The sequence below is a fragment of the Nematostella vectensis genome, chromosome 8 (genome assembly GCF_932526225.1).
Source record: "Nematostella vectensis chromosome 8, jaNemVect1.1, whole genome shotgun sequence".
Lineage (NCBI taxonomy): Eukaryota > Metazoa > Cnidaria > Anthozoa > Actiniaria > Edwardsiidae > Nematostella > Nematostella vectensis.
This window is the reverse complement of record NC_064041.1, coordinates 736,693-760,596: the sequence shown is the minus strand read 5'-3', so window position 1 is coordinate 760,596 and position 23,904 is coordinate 736,693. Positions and strand designations below refer to the sequence as shown.

Sequence of the window (23,904 nt, the reverse complement as noted above, 5' to 3'; positions counted from 1 at the left end):
CCGTGAAATATCTAACAGTCCTCATTACCCTCTTTCATCTGCTCCCGTGAAATATCTAACAGCCCTCATTACCCTCTTCCATCTGCTCCCGTGAAATATCTAACAGCCCTCTTTACCCTCTTTCATCTGCTCCCGTGAAATATCTAACAGCCCTCATTCCCTCTTTCATCTGCTCCCGTGAAATATCTAACAGCCCTCATTACCCACTTTCCTCTGCTTCCGTGAAATATCTAACAGTCCTCATTACCCTCTTTCATCTGCTCCCGTGAAATATCTAACAGCCATCATTACCCTCTTCCATCTGCTCCCGTGAAATATCTAACAGCCATCATTACCCTCTTTCATCTGCTCCCGTGAAATATCTAACAGCCCTCATTACCCTCTTTCATCTGCTCCCGTGAAATATCTAACAGCCCTCATTACCCTCTTCCATCTGCTCCCGTGAAATATCTAACAGCCCTCATTACCCTCTTTCATCTGCTCCCGTGAAATATCTAACAGCCCTCATTACCCTCTTTCATCTGCTCCCGTGAAATATCTAACAGCCCTCATTACCCTCTTTCATCTGCTCCCGTGAAATATCTAACAGTCCTCATTACCCTCTTTCATCTGCTCCCGTGAAATATCTAACAGCCCTCATTACCCTCTTTCATCTGCTCCCGTAAAATATCTAACAGCCCTCATTACCCTCTTTCATCTGCTCCCGTGATATATCTAACAGCCCTCTTTACCCTCTTTCATCTGCTCCCGTAAAATATCTAACAGCCCTCATTACCCTCTTCCATCTGCTCCCGTGAAATATCTAACAGTCCTCATTACCCTTTTCCCTCTGCTCCCGTAAATATCTAACAGTCCTCATTACCCTCTTCCATCTGCTCCCGTAAATATCTAACAGCCCTCATTACCCTCTTCCATCTGCTCCCGTGAAATATCTAACAGCCATCATTACCCTCTTTCATCTGCTCCCGTGAAATATCTAACAGCCCTCATTACCCTCTTTTATCTGCTCCCGTGAAATATCTAACAGCCCTCATTACCCTCTTTCATCTGCTCCCGTGAAATATCTAACAGCCCTCATTACCCTCTTTCATCTGCTCCCGTGAAATATCTAACAATCCTCATTACCGTCTTCCATCTGCTCCCGTGAAATATCTAACAGCCCTCATTACCCTCTTCCATCTGCTCCCGTGAAATATCTAACAGCCCTCATTACCCTCTTTCATCTGCTTCCGTGAAATATCTAACAGTCCTCATTACCCTCTTTCATCTGCTCCCGTGAAATATCTAACAGCCCTCATTACCCTCTTCCATCTGCTCCCGTGAAATATCTATCAGCCCTCTTCACCCTCTTTCATCTGCTCCCGTGAAATATCTAACAGCCCTCATTCCCTCTTTCATCTGCTCCCGTGAAATATCTAACAGCCCTCATTACCCACTTTCCTCTGCTTCCGTGAAATATCTAACAGTCCTCATTACCCTCTTTCATCTGCTCCCGTGAAATATCTAACAGCCATCATTACCCTCTTCCATCTGCTCCCGTGAAATATCTAACAGCCATCATTACCCTCTTTCATCTGCTCCCGTGAAATATCTAACAGCCCTCATTACCCTCTTTCATCTGCTCCCGTGAAATATCTAACAGCCCTCATTACCCTCTTTCATCTGCTCCCGTGAAATATCTAACAGCCCTCATTACCCTCTTTCATCTGCTCCCGTGAAATATCTAACAGCCCTCATTACCCTCTTTCATCTGCTCCCGTGAAATATCTAACAGTCCTCATTACCCTCTTTCATCTGCTCCCGTGAAATATCTAACAGCCCTCATTACCCTCTTTCATCTGCTCCCGTAAAATATCTAACAGCCCTCATTACCCTCTTTCATCTGCTCCCGTGATATATCTAACAGCCCTCTTTACCCTCTTTCATCTGCTCCAGTAAAATATCTAACAGCCCTCATTACCCTCTTCCATCTGCTCCCGTGAAATATCTAACAGTCCTCATTACCCTCTTCCCTCTGCTCCCGTAAATATCTAACAGCCCTCATTACCCTCTTCCATCTGCTCCCGTGAAATATCTAACAGTCCTCATTACCCTCTTCCATCTGCTCCCGTGAAATATCTAACAGCCCTCATTACCCTCTTTCATCTGCTCCCGTGAAATATCTAACGGTCCTCATTACCCTCTTCCATCTGCTCCCGTGAAATATCTAACAGCCCTCATTACCCTCTTTCATCTGCTCCCGTGAAATATCTAACGGTCCTCATTACCCTCTTCCATCTGCTCCCGTGAAATATCTAACAGCCCTCATTACCCTCTTCCATCTGCTCCCGTGAAATATCTAACAGTCCTCATTACCCTCTTTTATCTGCTCCCGTGAAATATCTAACAGCCATCATTCCCTCTTTCATCTGCTCCCGTGAAATATCTAACAGCCCTCATTACCCTCTTGCATCTGCTTCCGTGAAATATCTAACAACCCTCATTACCCTCTTTCATCTGCTCCCGTGAAATATCTAACAGCCATCATTCCCTCTTTCATCTGCTCCCGTGAAATATCTAACAGTCCTCATTACCCTCTTTCATCTGCTCCCGTGAAATATCTAACAGCCCTCATTACCCTCTTCCATCTGCTCCCGTGAAATATCTAACAGTCCTCATTACCCTCTTTCATCTGCTCCCGTGAAATATCTAACAGCCCTCATTACCCTCTTTCATCTGCTCCCATGAAATATCTAACAGCCCTCATTACCCTCTTCCATCTGCTCCCGTGAAATATCTAACAGTCCTCATTACACTCTTTCTTTCCTCTGCTCCCGTGAAATATCTAATAGGCCTCATTACCCTCTTTCTTTCCTCTGCTCCCGTGAAATATCTAACAATCCTCATTACCCTCTTCCATCTGCTCCCGTTAAATATCTAACAGTCCTCATTACCCTCTTCCATCTGCTCCCGTGAAATATCTAACAGCCCCCATTACCCTCTTTCATCTGCTCCCGTGAAATATCTAACGGTCCTCATTACCCTCTTCCATCTGCTCCCGTGAAATATCTAACAGCCCTCATTAACCTCTTTCATCTGCTCCCGTGAAATATCTAACGGTCCTCATTACCCTCTTCCATCTGCTCCCGTGAAATATCTAACAGCCCTCATTACCCTCTTTCATCTGCTCCCGTGAAATATCTAACAGCCCTCATTACCCTCTTTCATCTGCTCCCTTGAAATATCTAACGGTCCTCATTACCCTCTTCCATCTGCTCCCGTGAAATATCTAACAGTCCTCATTACCCTCTTCCATCTGCTCCCGTGAAATATCTAACAGCCCTCATTACCCTCTTCCATCTGCTCCCGTGAAATATCTAACAGCCCACATTACCCTCTTCCATCTGCTCCCGTGAAATATCTAACAGTCCTCATTACCCTCTTCCATCTGCTCCCGTGAAATATCTAACAGCCCTCATTACCCTCTTTCATCTGCTCCCGTGAAATATCTAACAGCCCTCATTACCCTCTTTCATCTGCTCCCATGAAATATCTAACAGCCCTCATTACCCTCTTCCATCTGCTCCCGTGAAATATCTAACAGCCCTCATTACCCTCTTTCATCTGCTCCCGTGAAATATCTAACAATCCTCATTACCGTCTTCCATCTGCTCCCGTGAAATATCTAAAAGCCCTCATTACCCTCTTCCATCTGCTCCCGTGAAATATCTAACAGCCCTCATTACCCTCTTTCATCTGCTCCCGTGAAATATCTAACAGCCCCCATTACCCTCTTTCATCTGCTCCCTTGAAATATCTAACAGCCCTCATTACCCTCTTTCATCTGCTCCCGTGAGATATCTAACAGCCCTCATTACCCTCTTCCATCTGCTCCCGTGAAATATCTAACAGCCCTCATTACCCTCTTTCATCTGCTCCCGTGAAATATCTAACGGCCCTCATTACCCTCTTTCATCTGCTCCCGTGAAATATCTAACGGCCCTCATTACCCTCTTTCATCTGCTCCCGTGAAATATCTAACAGCCCTCATTACCCTCTTTCATCTGCTCCCGTGAAATATCTAACAGCCCTCATTACCCTCTTCCATCTGCTCCCGTGAAATATCTAACAGCCCTCATTACCCTCTTCCATCTGCTCCCGTGAAATATCTAACAGTCCTCATTACACTCTTTCTTTCCTCTGCTCCCGTGAAATATCGAATAGGCCTCATTACCCTCTTTCTTTCCTCTGCTCCCGTGAAATATCTAACAATCCTCATTACCCTCTTCCATCTGCTCCCGTTAAATATCTAACAGTCCTCATTACCCTCTTCCATCTGCTCCCGTGAAATATCTAACAGCCCTCATTACCCTCTTTCATCTGCTCCAGTGAAATATCTAACGGTCCTCATTACCCTCTTCCATCTGCTCCCGTGAAATATCTAACAGCCCTCATTACCCTCTTTCATCTGCTCCCGTGAAATATCTAACGGTCCTCATTACCCTCTTCCATCTGCTCCCGTGAAATATCTAACAGTCCTCATTACCCTCTTCCATCTGCTCCCGTGAAATATCTAACAGCCCTCATTACCCTCTTCCATCTGCTCCCGTGAAATATCTAACAATCCTCATTACCCTCTTTCATCTGCTCCCGTGAAATATCTAACAGCCCTCATTACCCTCTTTCATCTGCTCCCGTGAAATATCTAACAGCCCTCATTACCCTCTTCCATCTGCTCCCGTGAAATATCTAACAGCCCTCATTCCCTCTTTCATCTGCTCCCATGAAATATCTAACAGCCCTCATTACCCTCTTCCATCTGCTCCCGTGAAATATCTAACAGTCCTCATTACCCTCTTCCATCTGCTCCCGTGAAATATCTAACAGTCCTCATTACCCTCTTTTATCTGCTCCCGTGAAATATCTAACAGCCATCATTCCCTCTTTCATCTGCTCCCATGAAATATCTAACAGCCCTCATTACCCTCTTCCATCTGCTCCCGTGAAATATCTAACAGCCCTCATTACCCTCTTTCATCTGCTCCCGTGAAATATCTAACAGCCATCATTCCCTCTTTCATCTGCTCCCGTGAAATATCTAACAGTCCTCATTACAATCTTTCATCTGCTCCCGTGAAATATCTCACAGCCCTCATTACCCTCTTTCATCTGCTCCCGTGAAATATCTAACAGCCCTCATTACCCTCTTTCATCTGCTCCCGTGAAATATCTAACAGCCCTTATTACCCTCTTTCATCTGCTCCCGTGAAATATCTAACAGTCCTCATTACCCTCTTTCATCTGCTCCCGTGAAATATCTAACAGCCCTCATTACCCTCTTTCATCTGCTCCCGTAAAATATCTAACAGCCCTCATTACCCTCTTTCATCTGCTCCCGTGATATATCTAACAGCCCTCTTTACCCTCTTTCATCTGCTCCCGTAAAATATCTAACAGCCCTCATTACCCTCTTCCATCTGCTCCCGTGAAATATCTAACAGTCCTCATTACCCTCTTCCATCTGCTCCCGTAAATATCTAACAGCCCTCATTACCCTCTTCCATCTGCTCCCGTGAAATATCTAACAGCCATCATTACCCTCTTTCATCTGCTCCCGTGAAATATCTAACAGCCCTCATTACCCTCTTTCATCTGCTCCCGTGAAATATCTAACAGCCATCATTACCCTCTTTCATCTGCTCCCGTGAAATATCTAACAGCCATCATTACCCTCTTTCATCTGCTCCCGTGAAATATCTAACAGCCCTCATTACCCTCTTCCATCTGCTCCCGTGAAATATCTAACAGTCCTCATTACCCTCTTTCATCTGCTCCCGTGAAATATCTAACAGCCCTCATTACCCTCTTTCATCTGCTCCCGTGAAATATCTAACAGTCCTCATTACCCTCTTCCATCTGCTCCCGTGAAATATCTAACAGCCCTCATTACCCTCTTTCATCTGCTCCCGTGAAATATCTAACAGCCCTCATTACCCTCTTCCATCTGCTCCCGTGAAATATCTAACAGTCCTCATTACCCTCTTCCATCTGCTCCCGTGAAATATCTAACAGCCCTCATTACCCTCTTTCATCTGCTCCCGTGAAATATCTAACAGCCCTCATTACCCTCTTTCATCTGCTCCCGTGAAATATCTAACAGCCCTCATTACCCTCTTTCATCTGCTCCTATGAAATATCTAACAGCCCTCATTACCCTCTTCCATCTGCTCCCGTGAAATATCTAACAGTCCTCATTACCCTCTTCCATCTGCTCCCGTAAAATATCTAACAGCCCTCATTACCCTCTTCCATCTGCTCCCGTGAAATATCTAACAGCCATCATTACCGTCTTCCATCTGCTCCCGTGAAATATCTAACAGCCCTCATTACCCTCTTCCATCTGCTCCCGTGAAATATCTAACAGTCCTCATTACCCTCTTCCATCTGCTCCCGTGAAATATCTAACAGCCCTCATTACCCTCTTTCATCTGCTCCCGTGAAATATCTAACAGCCCTCATTACCCTCTTCCATCTGCTCCCGTGAAATATCTAACAGTCCTCATTACCCTCTTCCATCTGCTCCCGTGAAATATCTAACAGCCCTCATTACCCTCTTTCATCTGCTCCCGTGAAATATCTAACAGCCCTCATTACCCTCTTTCATCTGCTCCCGTGAAATATCTAACAGCCCTCATTACCCTCTTTCATCTGCTCCCGTGAAATATCTAACAGCCCTCATTACCCTCTTTCATCTACTCCCGTGAAATATCTAACAATCCTCATTACCGTCTTCCATCTGCTCCCGTGAAATATCTAACAGCCATCATTACCCTCTTTGATCTGCTCCCGTGAAATATCTAACAGCCCTCATTACCCTCTTTCATCTGCTCCCGTGAAATATCTAACAGCCCTCATTACCCTCTTCCATCTGCTCCCGTGAAATATCTAACAGTCCTCATTACCCTCTTCCATCTGCTCCCGTGAAATATCTAACAGCCCTCATTACCCTCTTTCATCTGCTCCCGTGAAATATCTAACAGCCCTCATTACCCTCTTTCATCTGCTCCCGTGAAATATCTAACAGCCCTCATTACCCTCTTTCATCTGCTCCCGTGAAATATCTAACAGTCCTCATTACCCTCTTTCATCTGCTCCCGTGAAATATCTAACAGCCCTCATTACCCTCTTTCATCTGCTCCCGTGAAATATCTAACAGCCCTCATTACCCTCTTTCATCTGCTCCCGTGATATATCTAACAGCCCTCTTTACCCTCTTTCATCTGCTCCCGTAAAATATCTAACAGCCCTCATTACCCTCTTCCATCTGCTCCCGTGAAATATCTAACAGTCCTCATTACCCTCTTCCCTCTGCTCCCATAAATATCTAACAGTCCTCATTACCCTCTTCCATCTGCTCCCGTAAATATCTAACAGCCCTCATTACCCTCTTCCATCTGCTCCCGTGAAATATCTAACAGCCATCATTACCCTCTTTCATCTGCTCCCGTGAAATATCTAACAGCCCTCATTACCCTCTTTCATCTGCTCCCGTGAAATATCTAACAGCCCTCATTACCCTCTTCCATCTGCTCCCGTGAAATATCTAACAGCCCTCATTCCCTCTTTCATCTGCTCCCATGAAATATCTAACAGCCCTCATTACCCTCTTCCATCTGCTCCCGTGAAATATCTAACAGCCATCATTACCCTCTTTGATCTGCTCCCGTGAAATATCTAACAGCCCTCATTACCCTCTTTCATCTGCTCCCGTGAAATATCTAACAGCCCTCATTACCCTCTTCCATCTGCTCCCGTGAAATATCTAACAGTCCTCATTACCCTCTTCTGCTCCCGTGAAATATCTAACAGCCCTCATTACCCTCTTTCATCTGCTCCCGTGAAATATCTAACAGCCCTCATTACCCTCTTTCATCTGCTCCCGTGAAATATCTAACAGCCCTCATTACCTTCTTTCATCTGCTCCCGTGAAATATCTAACAGTCCTCATTACCCTCTTTCATCTGCTCCCGTGAAATATCTAACAGCCCTCATTACCCTCTTTCATCTGCTCCCGTGAAATATCTAACAGCCCTCATTACCCTCTTTCATCTGCTCCCGTGATATATCTAACAGCCCTCTTTACCCTCTTTCATCTGCTCCCGTAAAATATCTAACAGCCCTCATTACCCTCTTCCATCTGCTCCCGTGAAATATCTAACAGTCCTCATTACCCTCTTCCCTCTGCTCCCGTAAATATCTAACAGTCCTCATTACCCTCTTCCATCTGCTCCCGTAAATATCTAACAGCCCTCATTACCCTCTTCCATCTGCTCCCGTGAAATATCTAACAGCCATCATTACCCTCTTTCATCTGCTCCCGTGAAATATCTAACAGCCCTCATTACCCTCTTTCATCTGCTCCCGTGAAATATCTAACAGCCCTCATTACCCTCTTTCATCTGCTCCCGTGAAATATCTAACAGCCCTCATTACCCTCTTTCATCTGCTCCCGTGAAATATCTAACAGTCCTCATTACCCTCTTCCATCTGCTCCCGTAAAATATCTAACAGCCCTCATTACCCTCTTCCATCTGCTCCCGTGAAATATCTAACAGAGACCATTACCGTCTTCCATCTGCTCCCGTGAAATATCTAACAGCCCTCATTACCCTCTTTCATCTGCTCCCGTGAAATATTTAACAGTCCTCATTACCCTCTTCCATCTGCTCCCGTGAAATATCTAACAGCCCTCATTACCCTCTTTCATCTGCTCCCGTGAAATATCTAACAGCCCTCATTACCCTCTTCCATCTGCTCCCGTGAAATATCTAACAGTCCTCATTACCCTCTTCCATCTGCTCCCGTGAAATATCTAACAGCCCTCATTACCCTCTTTCATCTGCTCCCGTGAAATATCTAACAGCCCTCATTACCCTCTTTCATCTGCTCCCATGAAATATCTAACAGCCCTCATTACCCTCTTCCATCTGCTCCCGTGAAATATCTAACAGCCCTCATTACCCTCTTTCATCTGCTCCCGTGAAATATCTAACAATCCTCATTACCGTCTTCCATCTGCTCCCGTGAAATATCTAAAAGCCCTCATTACCCTCTTCCATCTGCTCCCGTGAAATATCTAACAGCCCTCATTACCCTCTTTCATCTGCTCCCGTGAAATATCTAACAGCCCCCATTACCCTCTTTCATCTGCTCCCGTGAAATATCTAACAGCCCTCATTACCCTCTTTCATCTGCTCCCGTGAAATATCTAACAGCCCTCATTACCCTCTTTCATCTGCTCCCGTGAAATATCTAACAGCCCTCATTACCCTCTTCCATCTGCTCCCGTGAAATATCTAACAGTCCTCATTACCCTCTTTCATCTGCTCCCGTGAAATATCTAACAGCCCTCATTACCCTCTTTCATCTGCTCCCATGAAATATCTAACAGCCCTCATTACCCTCTTCCATCTGCTCCCGTGAAATATCTAACAGTCCTCATTACACTCTTTCTTTCCTCTGCTCCCGTGAAATATCTAATAGGCCTCATTACCCTCTTTCTTTCCTCTGCTCCCGTGAAATATCTAACAGCCCTCATTACCCTCTTTCATCTGCTCCCGTAAAATATCTAACAGCCCTCATTACCCTCTTTCATCTGCTCCCGTGAGATATCTCACAGCCCTCATTACCCTCTTTCATCTGCTCCCGTGAAATATCTAACAGCCCTCATTACCCTCTTTCCTCTGCTCCCGTGAAATATCTAACAGCCCTCATTACCCTCTTTCATCTGCTCCCATGAAATATCTAACAGCCCTCATTCCCTCTTTCATCTGCTCCCGTGAAATATCTAACAGTCCTCATTACCCTCTTTCATCTGCTCCCGTGAAATATCTAACAGTCCTCATTACCCTCTTTCATCTGCTCCCGTGAAATATCTCACAGCCCTCATTACCCTCTTTCATCTGCTCCCGTGAAATATCTAACAGCCCTCATTACCCTCTTTCCTCTGCTCCCGTGAAATATCTAACAGTCCTCATTACCCTCTTTCATCTGCTCCCGTGAAATATCTAACAGTCCTCATTACCCTCTTCCATCTGCTCCCGTGAAATATCTAACAGCCCTCATTACCCTCTTCCATCTGCTCCCGTGAAATATCTAACAGTCCTCATTACCCTCTTTCATCTGCTCCCGTGAAATATCTAACAGTCCTCATTACCCTCTTCCATCTGCTCCCGTGAAATATCTAACAGTCCTCATTACCCTCTTTCATCTGCTCCCGTGAAATATCTAACAGTCCTCATTACCCTCTTCCATCTGCTCCCGTGAAATATCTAACAGCCCTCATTACCCTCTTCCATCTGCTCCCGTGAAATATCTAACAGCCATCATTCCCTCTTTCATCTGCTCCCATGAAATATCTAACAGCCCTCATTACCCTCTTCCATCTGCTCCCGTGAAATATCTAACAGTCCTCATTACCCTCTTTCATCTGCTCCCGTGAAATATCTAACAGCCCTCATTATCCTCTTCCATCTGCTCCCGTGAAATATCTAACAGCCATCATTCCCTCTTTCATCTGCTCCCATGAAATATCTAACAGCCCTCATTACCCTCTTCCATCTGCTCCCGTGAAATATCTAACAGTCCTCATTACCCTCTTTCATCTGCTCCCGTGAAATATCTAACAGCCCTCATTATCCTCTTCCATCTGCTCCCGTGAAATATCTCACAGCCCTCATTACCCTCTTTCATCTGCTCCCGTGAAATATCTAACAGCCATCATTACCCCTCTTCCATCTGCTCCCGTGAAATATCTAACAGCCCTCATTACCCTCTTTCATCTGCTCCCGTGAAATATCTAACAGCCCTCATTACCCTCTTTCATCTGCTCCCGTGAAATATCTAACGGTCCTCATTACCCTCTTTCATCTGCTCCCGTGAAATATCTAACAGCCCTCATTCCCTCTTTCATCTGCTCCCGTGAAATATCTTACAGCCATCATTACCCTCTTTCATCTGCTCCCGTGAAATATCTAACAGCCATCATTACCCCTCTTGCATCTGCTCCCGTGAAATATCTAACAGCCCTCATTACCCTCTTTCATCTGCTCCCGTGAAATATCTAACAGCCCTCTTTGCCCTCTTTCATCTGCTCCCGTGAAATATCTAACAGCCCTCTTTGCCCTCTTTCCTCTGCTCCCGTGAAATATCTTACAGCCATCATTACCCTCTTTCATCTGCTCCCGTGAAATATCTAACAGTCCTCATTACACTCTTTCATCTGCTCCCGTGAAATATCTAACAGCCCTCATTACCCTCTTCCATCTGCTCCCGTGAAATATCTCACAGCCCTCATTACCCTCTTTCATCTGCTCCCGTGAAATATCTAACAGCCATCATTACCCTCTTTCCTCTGCTCCTGTGAAATATCTAACAGTCCTCATTACCCTCTTCCATCTGCTCCCGTGAAATATCTAACAGCCCTCATTACCCTCTTTCATCTGCTCCCGTGAAATATCTAACGGTCCTCATTACCCTCTTCCATCTGCTCCCGTGAAATATCTAACAGCCCTCATTACCCTCTTTCATCTGCTCCCGTGAAATATCTAACAGCCCTCATTACCCTCTTTCATCTGCTCCCTTGAAATATCTAACGGTCCTCATTACCCTCTTCCATCTGCTCCCGTGAAATATCTAACAGTCCTCATTACCCTCTTCCATCTGCTCCCGTGAAATATCTAACAGCCCTCATTACCCTCTTCCATCTGCTCCCGTGAAATATCTAACAGCCCACATTACCCTCTTCCATCTGCTCCCGTGAAATATCTAACAGTCCTCATTACCCTCTTCCATCTGCTCCCGTGAAATATCTAACAGCCCTCATTACCCTCTTTCATCTGCTCCCGTGAAATATCTAACAGCCCTCATTACCCTCTTTCATCTGCTCCCATGAAATATCTAACAGCCCTCATTACCCTCTTCCATCTGCTCCCGTGAAATATCTAACAGCCCTCATTACCCTCTTTCATCTGCTCCCGTGAAATATCTAACAATCCTCATTACCGTCTTCCATCTGCTCCCGTGAAATATCTAAAAGCCCTCATTACCCTCTTCCATCTGCTCCCGTGAAATATCTAACAGCCCTCATTACCCTCTTTCATCTGCTCCCGTGAAATATCTAACAGCCCCCATTACCCTCTTTCATCTGCTCCCTTGAAATATCTAACAGCCCTCATTACCCTCTTTCATCTGCTCCCGTGAGATATCTAACAGCCCTCATTACCCTCTTCCATCTGCTCCCGTGAAATATCTAACAGCCCTCATTACCCTCTTTCATCTGCTCCCGTGAAATATCTAACGGCCCTCATTACCCTCTTTCATCTGCTCCCGTGAAATATCTAACGGCCCTCATTACCCTCTTTCATCTGCTCCCGTGAAATATCTAACAGCCCTCATTACCCTCTTTCATCTGCTCCCGTGAAATATCTAACAGCCCTCATTACCCTCTTCCATCTGCTCCCGTGAAATATCTAACAGCCCTCATTACCCTCTTCCATCTGCTCCCGTGAAATATCTAACAGTCCTCATTACACTCTTTCTTTCCTCTGCTCCCGTGAAATATCGAATAGGCCTCATTACCCTCTTTCTTTCCTCTGCTCCCGTGAAATATCTAACAATCCTCATTACCCTCTTCCATCTGCTCCCGTTAAATATCTAACAGTCCTCATTACCCTCTTCCATCTGCTCCCGTGAAATATCTAACAGCCCTCATTACCCTCTTTCATCTGCTCCAGTGAAATATCTAACGGTCCTCATTACCCTCTTCCATCTGCTCCCGTGAAATATCTAACAGCCCTCATTACCCTCTTTCATCTGCTCCCGTGAAATATCTAACGGTCCTCATTACCCTCTTCCATCTGCTCCCGTGAAATATCTAACAGTCCTCATTACCCTCTTCCATCTGCTCCCGTGAAATATCTAACAGCCCTCATTACCCTCTTCCATCTGCTCCCGTGAAATATCTAACAATCCTCATTACCCTCTTTCATCTGCTCCCGTGAAATATCTAACAGCCCTCATTACCCTCTTTCATCTGCTCCCGTGAAATATCTAACAGCCCTCATTACCCTCTTCCATCTGCTCCCGTGAAATATCTAACAGCCCTCATTCCCTCTTTCATCTGCTCCCATGAAATATCTAACAGCCCTCATTACCCTCTTCCATCTGCTCCCGTGAAATATCTAACAGTCCTCATTACCCTCTTCCATCTGCTCCCGTGAAATATCTAACAGTCCTCATTACCCTCTTTTATCTGCTCCCGTGAAATATCTAACAGCCATCATTCCCTCTTTCATCTGCTCCCATGAAATATCTAACAGCCCTCATTACCCTCTTCCATCTGCTCCCGTGAAATATCTAACAGCCCTCATTACCCTCTTTCATCTGCTCCCGTGAAATATCTAACAGCCATCATTCCCTCTTTCATCTGCTCCCGTGAAATATCTAACAGTCCTCATTACAATCTTTCATCTGCTCCCGTGAAATATCTCACAGCCCTCATTACCCTCTTTCATCTGCTCCCGTGAAATATCTAACAGCCCTCATTACCCTCTTTCATCTGCTCCCGTGAAATATCTAACAGCCCTTATTACCCTCTTTCATCTGCTCCCGTGAAATATCTAACAGTCCTCATTACCCTCTTTCATCTGCTCCCGTGAAATATCTAACAGCCCTCATTACCCTCTTTCATCTGCTCCCGTAAAATATCTAACAGCCCTCATTACCCTCTTTCATCTGCTCCCGTGATATATCTAACAGCCCTCTTTACCCTCTTTCATCTGCTCCCGTAAAATATCTAACAGCCCTCATTACCCTCTTCCATCTGCTCCCGTGAAATATCTAACAGTCCTCATTACCCTCTTCCATCTGCTCCCGTAAATATCTAACAGCCCTCATTACCCTCTTCCATCTGCTCCCGTGAAATATCTAACAGCCATCATTACCCTCTTTCATCTGCTCCCGTGAAATATCTAACAGCCCTCATTACCCTCTTTCATCTGCTCCCGTGAAATATCTAACAGCCATCATTACCCTCTTTCATCTGCTCCCGTGAAATATCTAACAGCCATCATTACCCTCTTTCATCTGCTCCCGTGAAATATCTAACAGCCCTCATTACCCTCTTCCATCTGCTCCCGTGAAATATCTAACAGTCCTCATTACCCTCTTTCATCTGCTCCCGTGAAATATCTAACAGCCCTCATTACCCTCTTTCATCTGCTCCCGTGAAATATCTAACAGTCCTCATTACCCTCTTCCATCTGCTCCCGTGAAATATCTAACAGCCCTCATTACCCTCTTTCATCTGCTCCCGTGAAATATCTAACAGCCCTCATTACCCTCTTCCATCTGCTCCCGTGAAATATCTAACAGTCCTCATTACCCTCTTCCATCTGCTCCCGTGAAATATCTAACAGCCCTCATTACCCTCTTTCATCTGCTCCCGTGAAATATCTAACAGCCCTCATTACCCTCTTTCATCTGCTCCCGTGAAATATCTAACAGCCCTCATTACCCTCTTTCATCTGCTCCTATGAAATATCTAACAGCCCTCATTACCCTCTTCCATCTGCTCCCGTGAAATATCTAACAGTCCTCATTACCCTCTTCCATCTGCTCCCGTAAAATATCTAACAGCCCTCATTACCCTCTTCCATCTGCTCCCGTGAAATATCTAACAGCCATCATTACCGTCTTCCATCTGCTCCCGTGAAATATCTAACAGCCCTCATTACCCTCTTCCATCTGCTCCCGTGAAATATCTAACAGTCCTCATTACCCTCTTCCATCTGCTCCCGTGAAATATCTAACAGCCCTCATTACCCTCTTTCATCTGCTCCCGTGAAATATCTAACAGCCCTCATTACCCTCTTCCATCTGCTCCCGTGAAATATCTAACAGTCCTCATTACCCTCTTCCATCTGCTCCCGTGAAATATCTAACAGCCCTCATTACCCTCTTTCATCTGCTCCCGTGAAATATCTAACAGCCCTCATTACCCTCTTTCATCTGCTCCCGTGAAATATCTAACAGCCCTCATTACCCTCTTTCATCTGCTCCCGTGAAATATCTAACAGCCCTCATTACCCTCTTTCATCTACTCCCGTGAAATATCTAACAATCCTCATTACCGTCTTCCATCTGCTCCCGTGAAATATCTAACAGCCATCATTACCCTCTTTGATCTGCTCCCGTGAAATATCTAACAGCCCTCATTACCCTCTTTCATCTGCTCCCGTGAAATATCTAACAGCCCTCATTACCCTCTTCCATCTGCTCCCGTGAAATATCTAACAGTCCTCATTACCCTCTTCCATCTGCTCCCGTGAAATATCTAACAGCCCTCATTACCCTCTTTCATCTGCTCCCGTGAAATATCTAACAGCCCTCATTACCCTCTTTCATCTGCTCCCGTGAAATATCTAACAGCCCTCATTACCCTCTTTCATCTGCTCCCGTGAAATATCTAACAGTCCTCATTACCCTCTTTCATCTGCTCCCGTGAAATATCTAACAGCCCTCATTACCCTCTTTCATCTGCTCCCGTGAAATATCTAACAGCCCTCATTACCCTCTTTCATCTGCTCCCGTGATATATCTAACAGCCCTCTTTACCCTCTTTCATCTGCTCCCGTAAAATATCTAACAGCCCTCATTACCCTCTTCCATCTGCTCCCGTGAAATATCTAACAGTCCTCATTACCCTCTTCCCTCTGCTCCCATAAATATCTAACAGTCCTCATTACCCTCTTCCATCTGCTCCCGTAAATATCTAACAGCCCTCATTACCCTCTTCCATCTGCTCCCGTGAAATATCTAACAGCCATCATTACCCTCTTTCATCTGCTCCCGTGAAATATCTAACAGCCCTCATTACCCTCTTTCATCTGCTCCCGTGAAATATCTAACAGCCCTCATTACCCTCTTCCATCTGCTCCCGTGAAATATCTAACAGCCCTCATTCCCTCTTTCATCTGCTCCCATGAAATATCTAACAGCCCTCATTACCCTCTTCCATCTGCTCCCGTGAAATATCTAACAGCCATCATTACCCTCTTTGATCTGCTCCCGTGAAATATCTAACAGCCCTCATTACCCTCTTTCATCTGCTCCCGTGAAATATCTAACAGCCCTCATTACCCTCTTCCATCTGCTCCCGTGAAATATCTAACAGTCCTCATTACCCTCTTCTGCTCCCGTGAAATATCTAACAGCCCTCATTACCCTCTTTCATCTGCTCCCGTGAAATATCTAACAGCCCTCATTACCCTCTTTCATCTGCTCCCGTGAAATATCTAACAGCCCTCATTACCTTCTTTCATCTGCTCCCGTGAAATATCTAACAGTCCTCATTACCCTCTTTCATCTGCTCCCGTGAAATATCTAACAGCCCTCATTACCCTCTTTCATCTGCTCCCGTGAAATATCTAACAGCCCTCATTACCCTCTTTCATCTGCTCCCGTGATATATCTAACAGCCCTCTTTACCCTCTTTCATCTGCTCCCGTAAAATATCTAACAGCCCTCATTACCCTCTTCCATCTGCTCCCGTGAAATATCTAACAGTCCTCATTACCCTCTTCCCTCTGCTCCCGTAAATATCTAACAGTCCTCATTACCCTCTTCCATCTGCTCCCGTAAATATCTAACAGCCCTCATTACCCTCTTCCATCTGCTCCCGTGAAATATCTAACAGCCATCATTACCCTCTTTCATCTGCTCCCGTGAAATATCTAACAGCCCTCATTACCCTCTTTCATCTGCTCCCGTGAAATATCTAACAGCCCTCATTACCCTCTTTCATCTGCTCCCGTGAAATATCTAACAGCCCTCATTACCCTCTTTCATCTGCTCCCGTGAAATATCTAACAGTCCTCATTACCCTCTTCCATCTGCTCCCGTAAAATATCTAACAGCCCTCATTACCCTCTTCCATCTGCTCCCGTGAAATATCTAACAGAGACCATTACCGTCTTCCATCTGCTCCCGTGAAATATCTAACAGCCCTCATTACCCTCTTTCATCTGCTCCCGTGAAATATTTAACAGTCCTCATTACCCTCTTCCATCTGCTCCCGTGAAATATCTAACAGCCCTCATTACCCTCTTTCATCTGCTCCCGTGAAATATCTAACAGCCCTCATTACCCTCTTCCATCTGCTCCCGTGAAATATCTAACAGTCCTCATTACCCTCTTCCATCTGCTCCCGTGAAATATCTAACAGCCCTCATTACCCTCTTTCATCTGCTCCCGTGAAATATCTAACAGCCCTCATTACCCTCTTTCATCTGCTCCCATGAAATATCTAACAGCCCTCATTACCCTCTTCCATCTGCTCCCGTGAAATATCTAACAGCCCTCATTACCCTCTTTCATCTGCTCCCGTGAAATATCTAACAATCCTCATTACCGTCTTCCATCTGCTCCCGTGAAATATCTAAAAGCCCTCATTACCCTCTTCCATCTGCTCCCGTGAAATATCTAACAGCCCTCATTACCCTCTTTCATCTGCTCCCGTGAAATATCTAACAGCCCCCATTACCCTCTTTCATCTGCTCCCGTGAAATATCTAACAGCCCTCATTACCCTCTTTCATCTGCTCCCGTGAAATATCTAACAGCCCTCATTACCCTCTTTCATCTGCTCCCGTGAAATATCTAACAGCCCTCATTACCCTCTTCCATCTGCTCCCGTGAAATATCTAACAGTCCTCATTACCCTCTTTCATCTGCTCCCGTGAAATATCTAACAGCCCTCATTACCCTCTTTCATCTGCTCCCATGAAATATCTAACAGCCCTCATTACCCTCTTCCATCTGCTCCCGTGAAATATCTAACAGTCCTCATTACACTCTTTCTTTCCTCTGCTCCCGTGAAATATCTAATAGGCCTCATTACCCTCTTTCTTTCCTCTGCTCCCGTGAAATATCTAACAGCCCTCATTACCCTCTTTCATCTGCTCCCGTAAAATATCTAACAGCCCTCATTACCCTCTTTCATCTGCTCCCGTGAGATATCTCACAGCCCTCATTACCCTCTTTCATCTGCTCCCGTGAAATATCTAACAGCCCTCATTACCCTCTTTCCTCTGCTCCCGTGAAATATCTAACAGCCCTCATTACCCTCTTTCATCTGCTCCCATGAAATATCTAACAGCCCTCATTCCCTCTTTCATCTGCTCCCGTGAAATATCTAACAGTCCTCATTACCCTCTTTCATCTGCTCCCGTGAAATATCTAACAGTCCTCATTACCCTCTTTCATCTGCTCCCGTGAAATATCTCACAGCCCTCATTACCCTCTTTCATCTGCTCCCGTGAAATATCTAACAGCCCTCATTACCCTCTTTCCTCTGCTCCCGTGAAATATCTAACAGTCCTCATTACCCTCTTTCATCTGCTCCCGTGAAATATCTAACAGTCCTCATTACCCTCTTCCATCTGCTCCCGTGAAATATCTAACAGCCCTCATTACCCTCTTCCATCTGCTCCCGTGAAATATCTAACAGTCCTCATTACCCTCTTTCATCTGCTCCCGTGAAATATCTAACAGTCCTCATTACCCTCTTCCATCTGCTCCCGTGAAATATCTAACAGTCCTCATTACCCTCTTTCATCTGCTCCCGTGAAATATCTAACAGTCCTCATTACCCTCTTCCATCTGCTCCCGTGAAATATCTAACAGCCCTCATTACCCTCTTCCATCTGCTCCCGTGAAATATCTAACAGCCATCATTCCCTCTTTCATCTGCTCCCATGAAATATCTAACAGCCCTCATTACCCTCTTCCATCTGCTCCCGTGAAATATCTAACAGTCCTCATTACCCTCTTTCATCTGCTCCCGTGAAATATCTAACAGCCCTCATTATCCTCTTCCATCTGCTCCCGTGAAATATCTAACAGCCATCATTCCCTCTTTCATCTGCTCCCATGAAATATCTAACAGCCCTCATTACCCTCTTCCATCTGCTCCCGTGAAATATCTAACAGTCCTCATTACCCTCTTTCATCTGCTCCCGTGAAATATCTAACAGCCCTCATTATCCTCTTCCATCTGCTCCCGTGAAATATCTCACAGCCCTCATTACCCTCTTTCATCTGCTCCCGTGAAATATCTAACAGCCATCATTACCCCTCTTCCATCTGCTCCCGTGAAATATCTAACAGCCCTCATTACCCTCTTTCATCTGCTCCCGTGAAATATCTAACAGCCCTCATTACCCTCTTTCATCTGCTCCCGTGAAATATCTAACGGTCCTCATTACCCTCTTTCATCTGCTCCCGTGAAATATCTAACAGCCCTCATTCCCTCTTTCATCTGCTCCCGTGAAATATCTTACAGCCATCATTACCCTCTTTCATCTGCTCCCGTGAAATATCTAACAGCCATCATTACCCCTCTTGCATCTGCTCCCGTGAAATATCTAACAGCCCTCATTACCCTCTTTCATCTGCTCCCGTGAAATATCTAACAGCCCTCTTTGCCCTCTTTCATCTGCTCCCGTGAAATATCTAACAGCCCTCTTTGCCCTCTTTCCTCTGCTCCCGTGAAATATCTTACAGCCATCATTACCCTCTTTCATCTGCTCCCGTGAAATATCTAACAGTCCTCATCACACTCTTTCATCTGCTCCCGTGAAATATCTAACAGCCCTCATTACCCTCTTCCATCTGCTCCCGTGAAATATCTCACAGCCCTCATTACCCTCTTTCATCTGCTCCCGTGAAATATCTAACAGCCATCATTACCCTCTTTCCTCTGCTCCTGTGAAATATCTAACAGTCCTCATTACCCTCTTCCATCTGCTCCCGTGAAATATCTAACAGCCCTCATTACCCTCTTTCATCTGCTCCCGTGAAATATCTAACAGCCATCATTACCCTCTTCCATCTGCTCCCGTGAAATATCTAACAGCCATCATTACCCTCTTCCATCTGCTCCCGTGAAATATCTAACAGCCATCATTACCGTCTTCCATCTGCTCCCGTGAAATATCTAACAGCCCTCATTACCCTCTTTCATCTGCTCCCGTGAAATATCTAACAGCCATCATTACCCTCTTTCATCTGCTCCCGTGAAATATCTAACGGTCCTCATTACCCTATTTCATCTGCTCCCGTGAAATATCTAACAGCCCTCATTACCCTCTTTCATCTGCTCCCGTGAAATATCTAACAGCCATCATTACCCTCTTTCATCTGCTCCCGTGAAATATCTAACAGCCATCATTACCCCTCTTCCATCTGCTCCCGTGAAATATCTAACAGCCATCATTACCCTCTTTCATCTGCTCCCGTGAAATATCTAACAGCCCTCATTACCCTCTTTCATCTGCTCCCGTGAAATATCTTACAGTCCTCATTACCCTCTTGCATCTGCTCCCGTAAAATACCTAACAGCCCTCTTTGCCCTCATAAACTCACCGTTTAAAGTAAATGAATGCTGCGAAAGCGGCAACAACAGCTACAAGGAGGACCACCACCACCACTGCCGCAATGGTACCAGAAGATGCCCCGCCCTTAGAATCGCCCTTCCTTTGGGATGTAGCCGGCGCCGCCACTGTTTTGATGCTCCACTTTTCGTGGCCAAATTCCTGAGAAAATAACTGCTTGTTGTTTACTATCTTTGCGACTAGCGTCTTTTCGGGCATGAGAGAATACTGGCCATCCTTATCTTTTATGATCACAGCGAATGACACGGTGAGGTTGCCGTCCTTCTCTGTAGGTGCTATTGGGAACACCACGTCATTTGCAGTTGTTTTATCCACGTCCCTCCTCTGTCTGTAAAAGCGAAACACTCCGTTAACAACACTCACAATCAAGAAACACTCCGTTAACAACACTCACAATCAAGAAACACTCCGTTTACAACACTCAATCTCGTAGATTCGAAGTCAGTGCAATAGCACTCTATAAATGTCATAAATCTTTAAGAGGTTCGCAATATGGGGAGAAGGAGGAGCCTCACTAGTAACAAAAGACAAAAGTAAAGCACAAGTTTTCTACAAGTCGCTTGGGATTACCTTTTCTCTCTATTGACGACCGTCGCCACGGCTTTTTGAAAACGTTCATCATCGTCACTGAACTGCGAAAGAGATGTTTAGAATGTTTAGAAGATGATGTTTAGAATGATGATGATGATGATGATGATGATGATGATGATGACGATGATGATGATGATGACGAGGATGATGATGATGATGATGATGATGATGATGATGATGATGATGATGATGATGATGATGATGATGACGACGAGAATGATGATGATGGCGAGAATGATGATGATGACGAGAATGATGATGATGACGAGAATGATGATGATGACGACGAGAATGATGATGATGGCGAGAATGATGATGATGACGAGAATGATGATGATGACGACGAGAATGATGATGATGGCGAGAATGATGATGATGACGACGAGAATGATGATGATGACGAGAATGATGATGATGACGAGAATGATGATGATGGCGAGAATGATGGTCATGATCGTTTCTCAAATTTGTGTTTCTCTGCCTTTCGTCTCGCTGGCAGATTTTAACGGTCAGTCGCACTTGGGATTTTTAGCACTCTAAATGTTCGTGAGGCATTGATCTTTCGATTTGCATCCAAAAACTAAACTCAAAAGGATATTTTCATTAAAGTATAAAAATAATAATAATAATAATAATAATAATAATAATAATAATAATAATAATAATAATAGTAATAATAATAATAATAATAATGTTTGTTCGATTGACTGATTGATTGATTGATTGATTGATTGACTGATTGATTGATTGACTGATTGATTTTGTATCTACCCCATACCACATATATATATCAGCACTGTAAATAGACTATGCGATAAAACCGTTCAACTTTGTTCTGAATACACCGGGTTTGACGGGTATAGCGGGGACTGATCGAATTTATTACTCTTGTGTTAGTTTGTAAGTAGAATCATAGCGGGTTTTGTTTCACGCATGTTGTTGTGAGAAATGCATACTTTTGTTTTATTTCTACTGTGTTACGTAATCATCTTTGTGTTCCCTATTGAAAATGAACAAACAACCGTCTTACAATGGCATTACTGAAACTACCCAATGATAACGCAATGTGGCTACTCTATATAAAGAGACAGAAAAAGGCAAGAATCAGTTCATTCACTATGAGTAAGCTGTGCTCTCAGCTCAACAGCAAGCTCATAAGGGATGCGACCGAATGCCACCTCGTCGGACCAATACAGAACCTCTGTTCTGTCATATCATTTAAATGCATCTGGAGGGTAGATGAAATAGAAAACGCGTGGTCGTGGATTTGTTCAAAAAGAGAAGAATGCGATACAGCGCAGTCTCATTTTTCTTCTCTGCCATAAGCACGTCTAAGCTGAAGCAAGCTAAAATGTCTGAAGAGTTAAGATTGTGAAAACTATATAAAGATATTTTTTTTCGCTATTTACTTTCTTTAAATATACTTTTGGGTTTTTCTTTTTTTGCAGGCAGCAAACGAAGAGTCAGGACGAGATGACGAGGAGACGGTCGTTGCATCTCAAGTTTCTACGCCGGGGAAGCAAATATATCCTGCGATTTCCTACTGGGTTGCATGCCAGATTACCTTTTTAGATGGAGACGAGGATAACTATTCTGGCAGTGACGCAGAGACGTTCAACAAAATAGAGGCTGAGTATCGCCCAAGCAAGCCTCGGCATGCCCTTGCTTTTGCACAGCTTGTGCGAGTCTAGGCATCGCTTTGAAAGATCATATCTTTTGAGATTGAGAAACAAAACCATAGATGCGGAACTTTTGTTCATGTTTTCGAAAAAGGGACACCCCACTTCGGTCCATTGTGGCCCTTTTGTTGTTCCTTTTCGCAAAGAAACGGCACCATTTAGGCCAAATCGGTCCCACTGTTCCTATACTTTTAACCACTTAGGAACAGGCGTTCCCTTTTAAGTCTATTAACCGTAGCAAACAGGAACTTTTGTTCTTTTTTAGTGGTGGTCCTCAATTGGGAACGCGTCAAAAAAGGAACTGTTGTTCCTAATTGCATCAATTAGGACCAACAGTTCCTTTGTGGACTTCGAAAAGGGAACATTTTGTTCTTCATTGTACAGACAAGTCCTTTTGTTCCGAAGGGTGCCATTAGCGTTCCCATTCTTCACCTCTAAACGGAACAACCGTTCTGTTAAGTGATAATTTATTCAGTTCCTTTCGCGGATATAGGAACACACAAAGAAAAAAAAAACACGCGGAACTGTTTTCGAATTTTAAAACGTCTCGTGTGTAGCTCAATCAAAATAAACCTCAAACGCGAATAGATCAAGCCCTCATAAACTACCTCAAGCAGTATCACAGTAACTTTGGCGGTCTATCGTTGCGCATACCGAAATTAAATGCATAATAATCAAATTAGGGAAACGTTGATGATGATGACGAGAGTGATGATGACGAAAATGATGATTTATTTTTCCCTAGTTCTAGAACTAAACTTGTAAGAATATTCAAATATACAAAGTCTATTTTAAATAAATTGTTATATCGTGTTCCTACGCGTGACAATAGATATATCTTTTGCAACTGCCTGGGCTTATCCATTATGAACCTGTGAATTTAGCATAACACTGGCTAGGAATTGGACAGATGTTTCTTACTTCAAATGCTGACGAAAATAGGATACTTACCTGTTCAAGTGTGAGCGAATCAAACTCTATCTCCACGGCGGCTGTTAAGAGAAAGAAACAAATAATATCTAGTAAAGCAGTGCATCAGGACAGCTATTTGATTCGACGAAAATAGAAGGTACTAGGATCAACATGCTAAAAGCTGCATTTACAAAAGAGCATTTTCAAGATGATGGGGGTCCTGTATGGTGT

The 23,904-nt window shown here is 44.4% G+C and overlaps 1 protein-coding gene across 3 annotated transcripts in view; it reads right to left on the bottom strand.

The window, feature by feature from the left end:
• The window catches only part of LOC5508390, a 133,768-nt gene that overhangs the window by 21,217 nt on the left and 88,647 nt on the right, over positions 1-23,904 (bottom strand). For all 3 annotated transcript variants that reach the window (XM_048731302.1, XM_048731301.1, XM_048731300.1), the window contains exons 48-50: positions 23,713-23,753; positions 21,062-21,123; positions 20,463-20,819 (exon numbers count right to left, since the gene is read on the bottom strand). In XM_048731302.1, the coding sequence (XP_048587259.1) occupies positions 20,463-20,819; positions 21,062-21,123; positions 23,713-23,753 (460 nt within the window). The remainder of the gene's footprint in view (positions 1-20,462; positions 20,820-21,061; positions 21,124-23,712; positions 23,754-23,904) is intronic.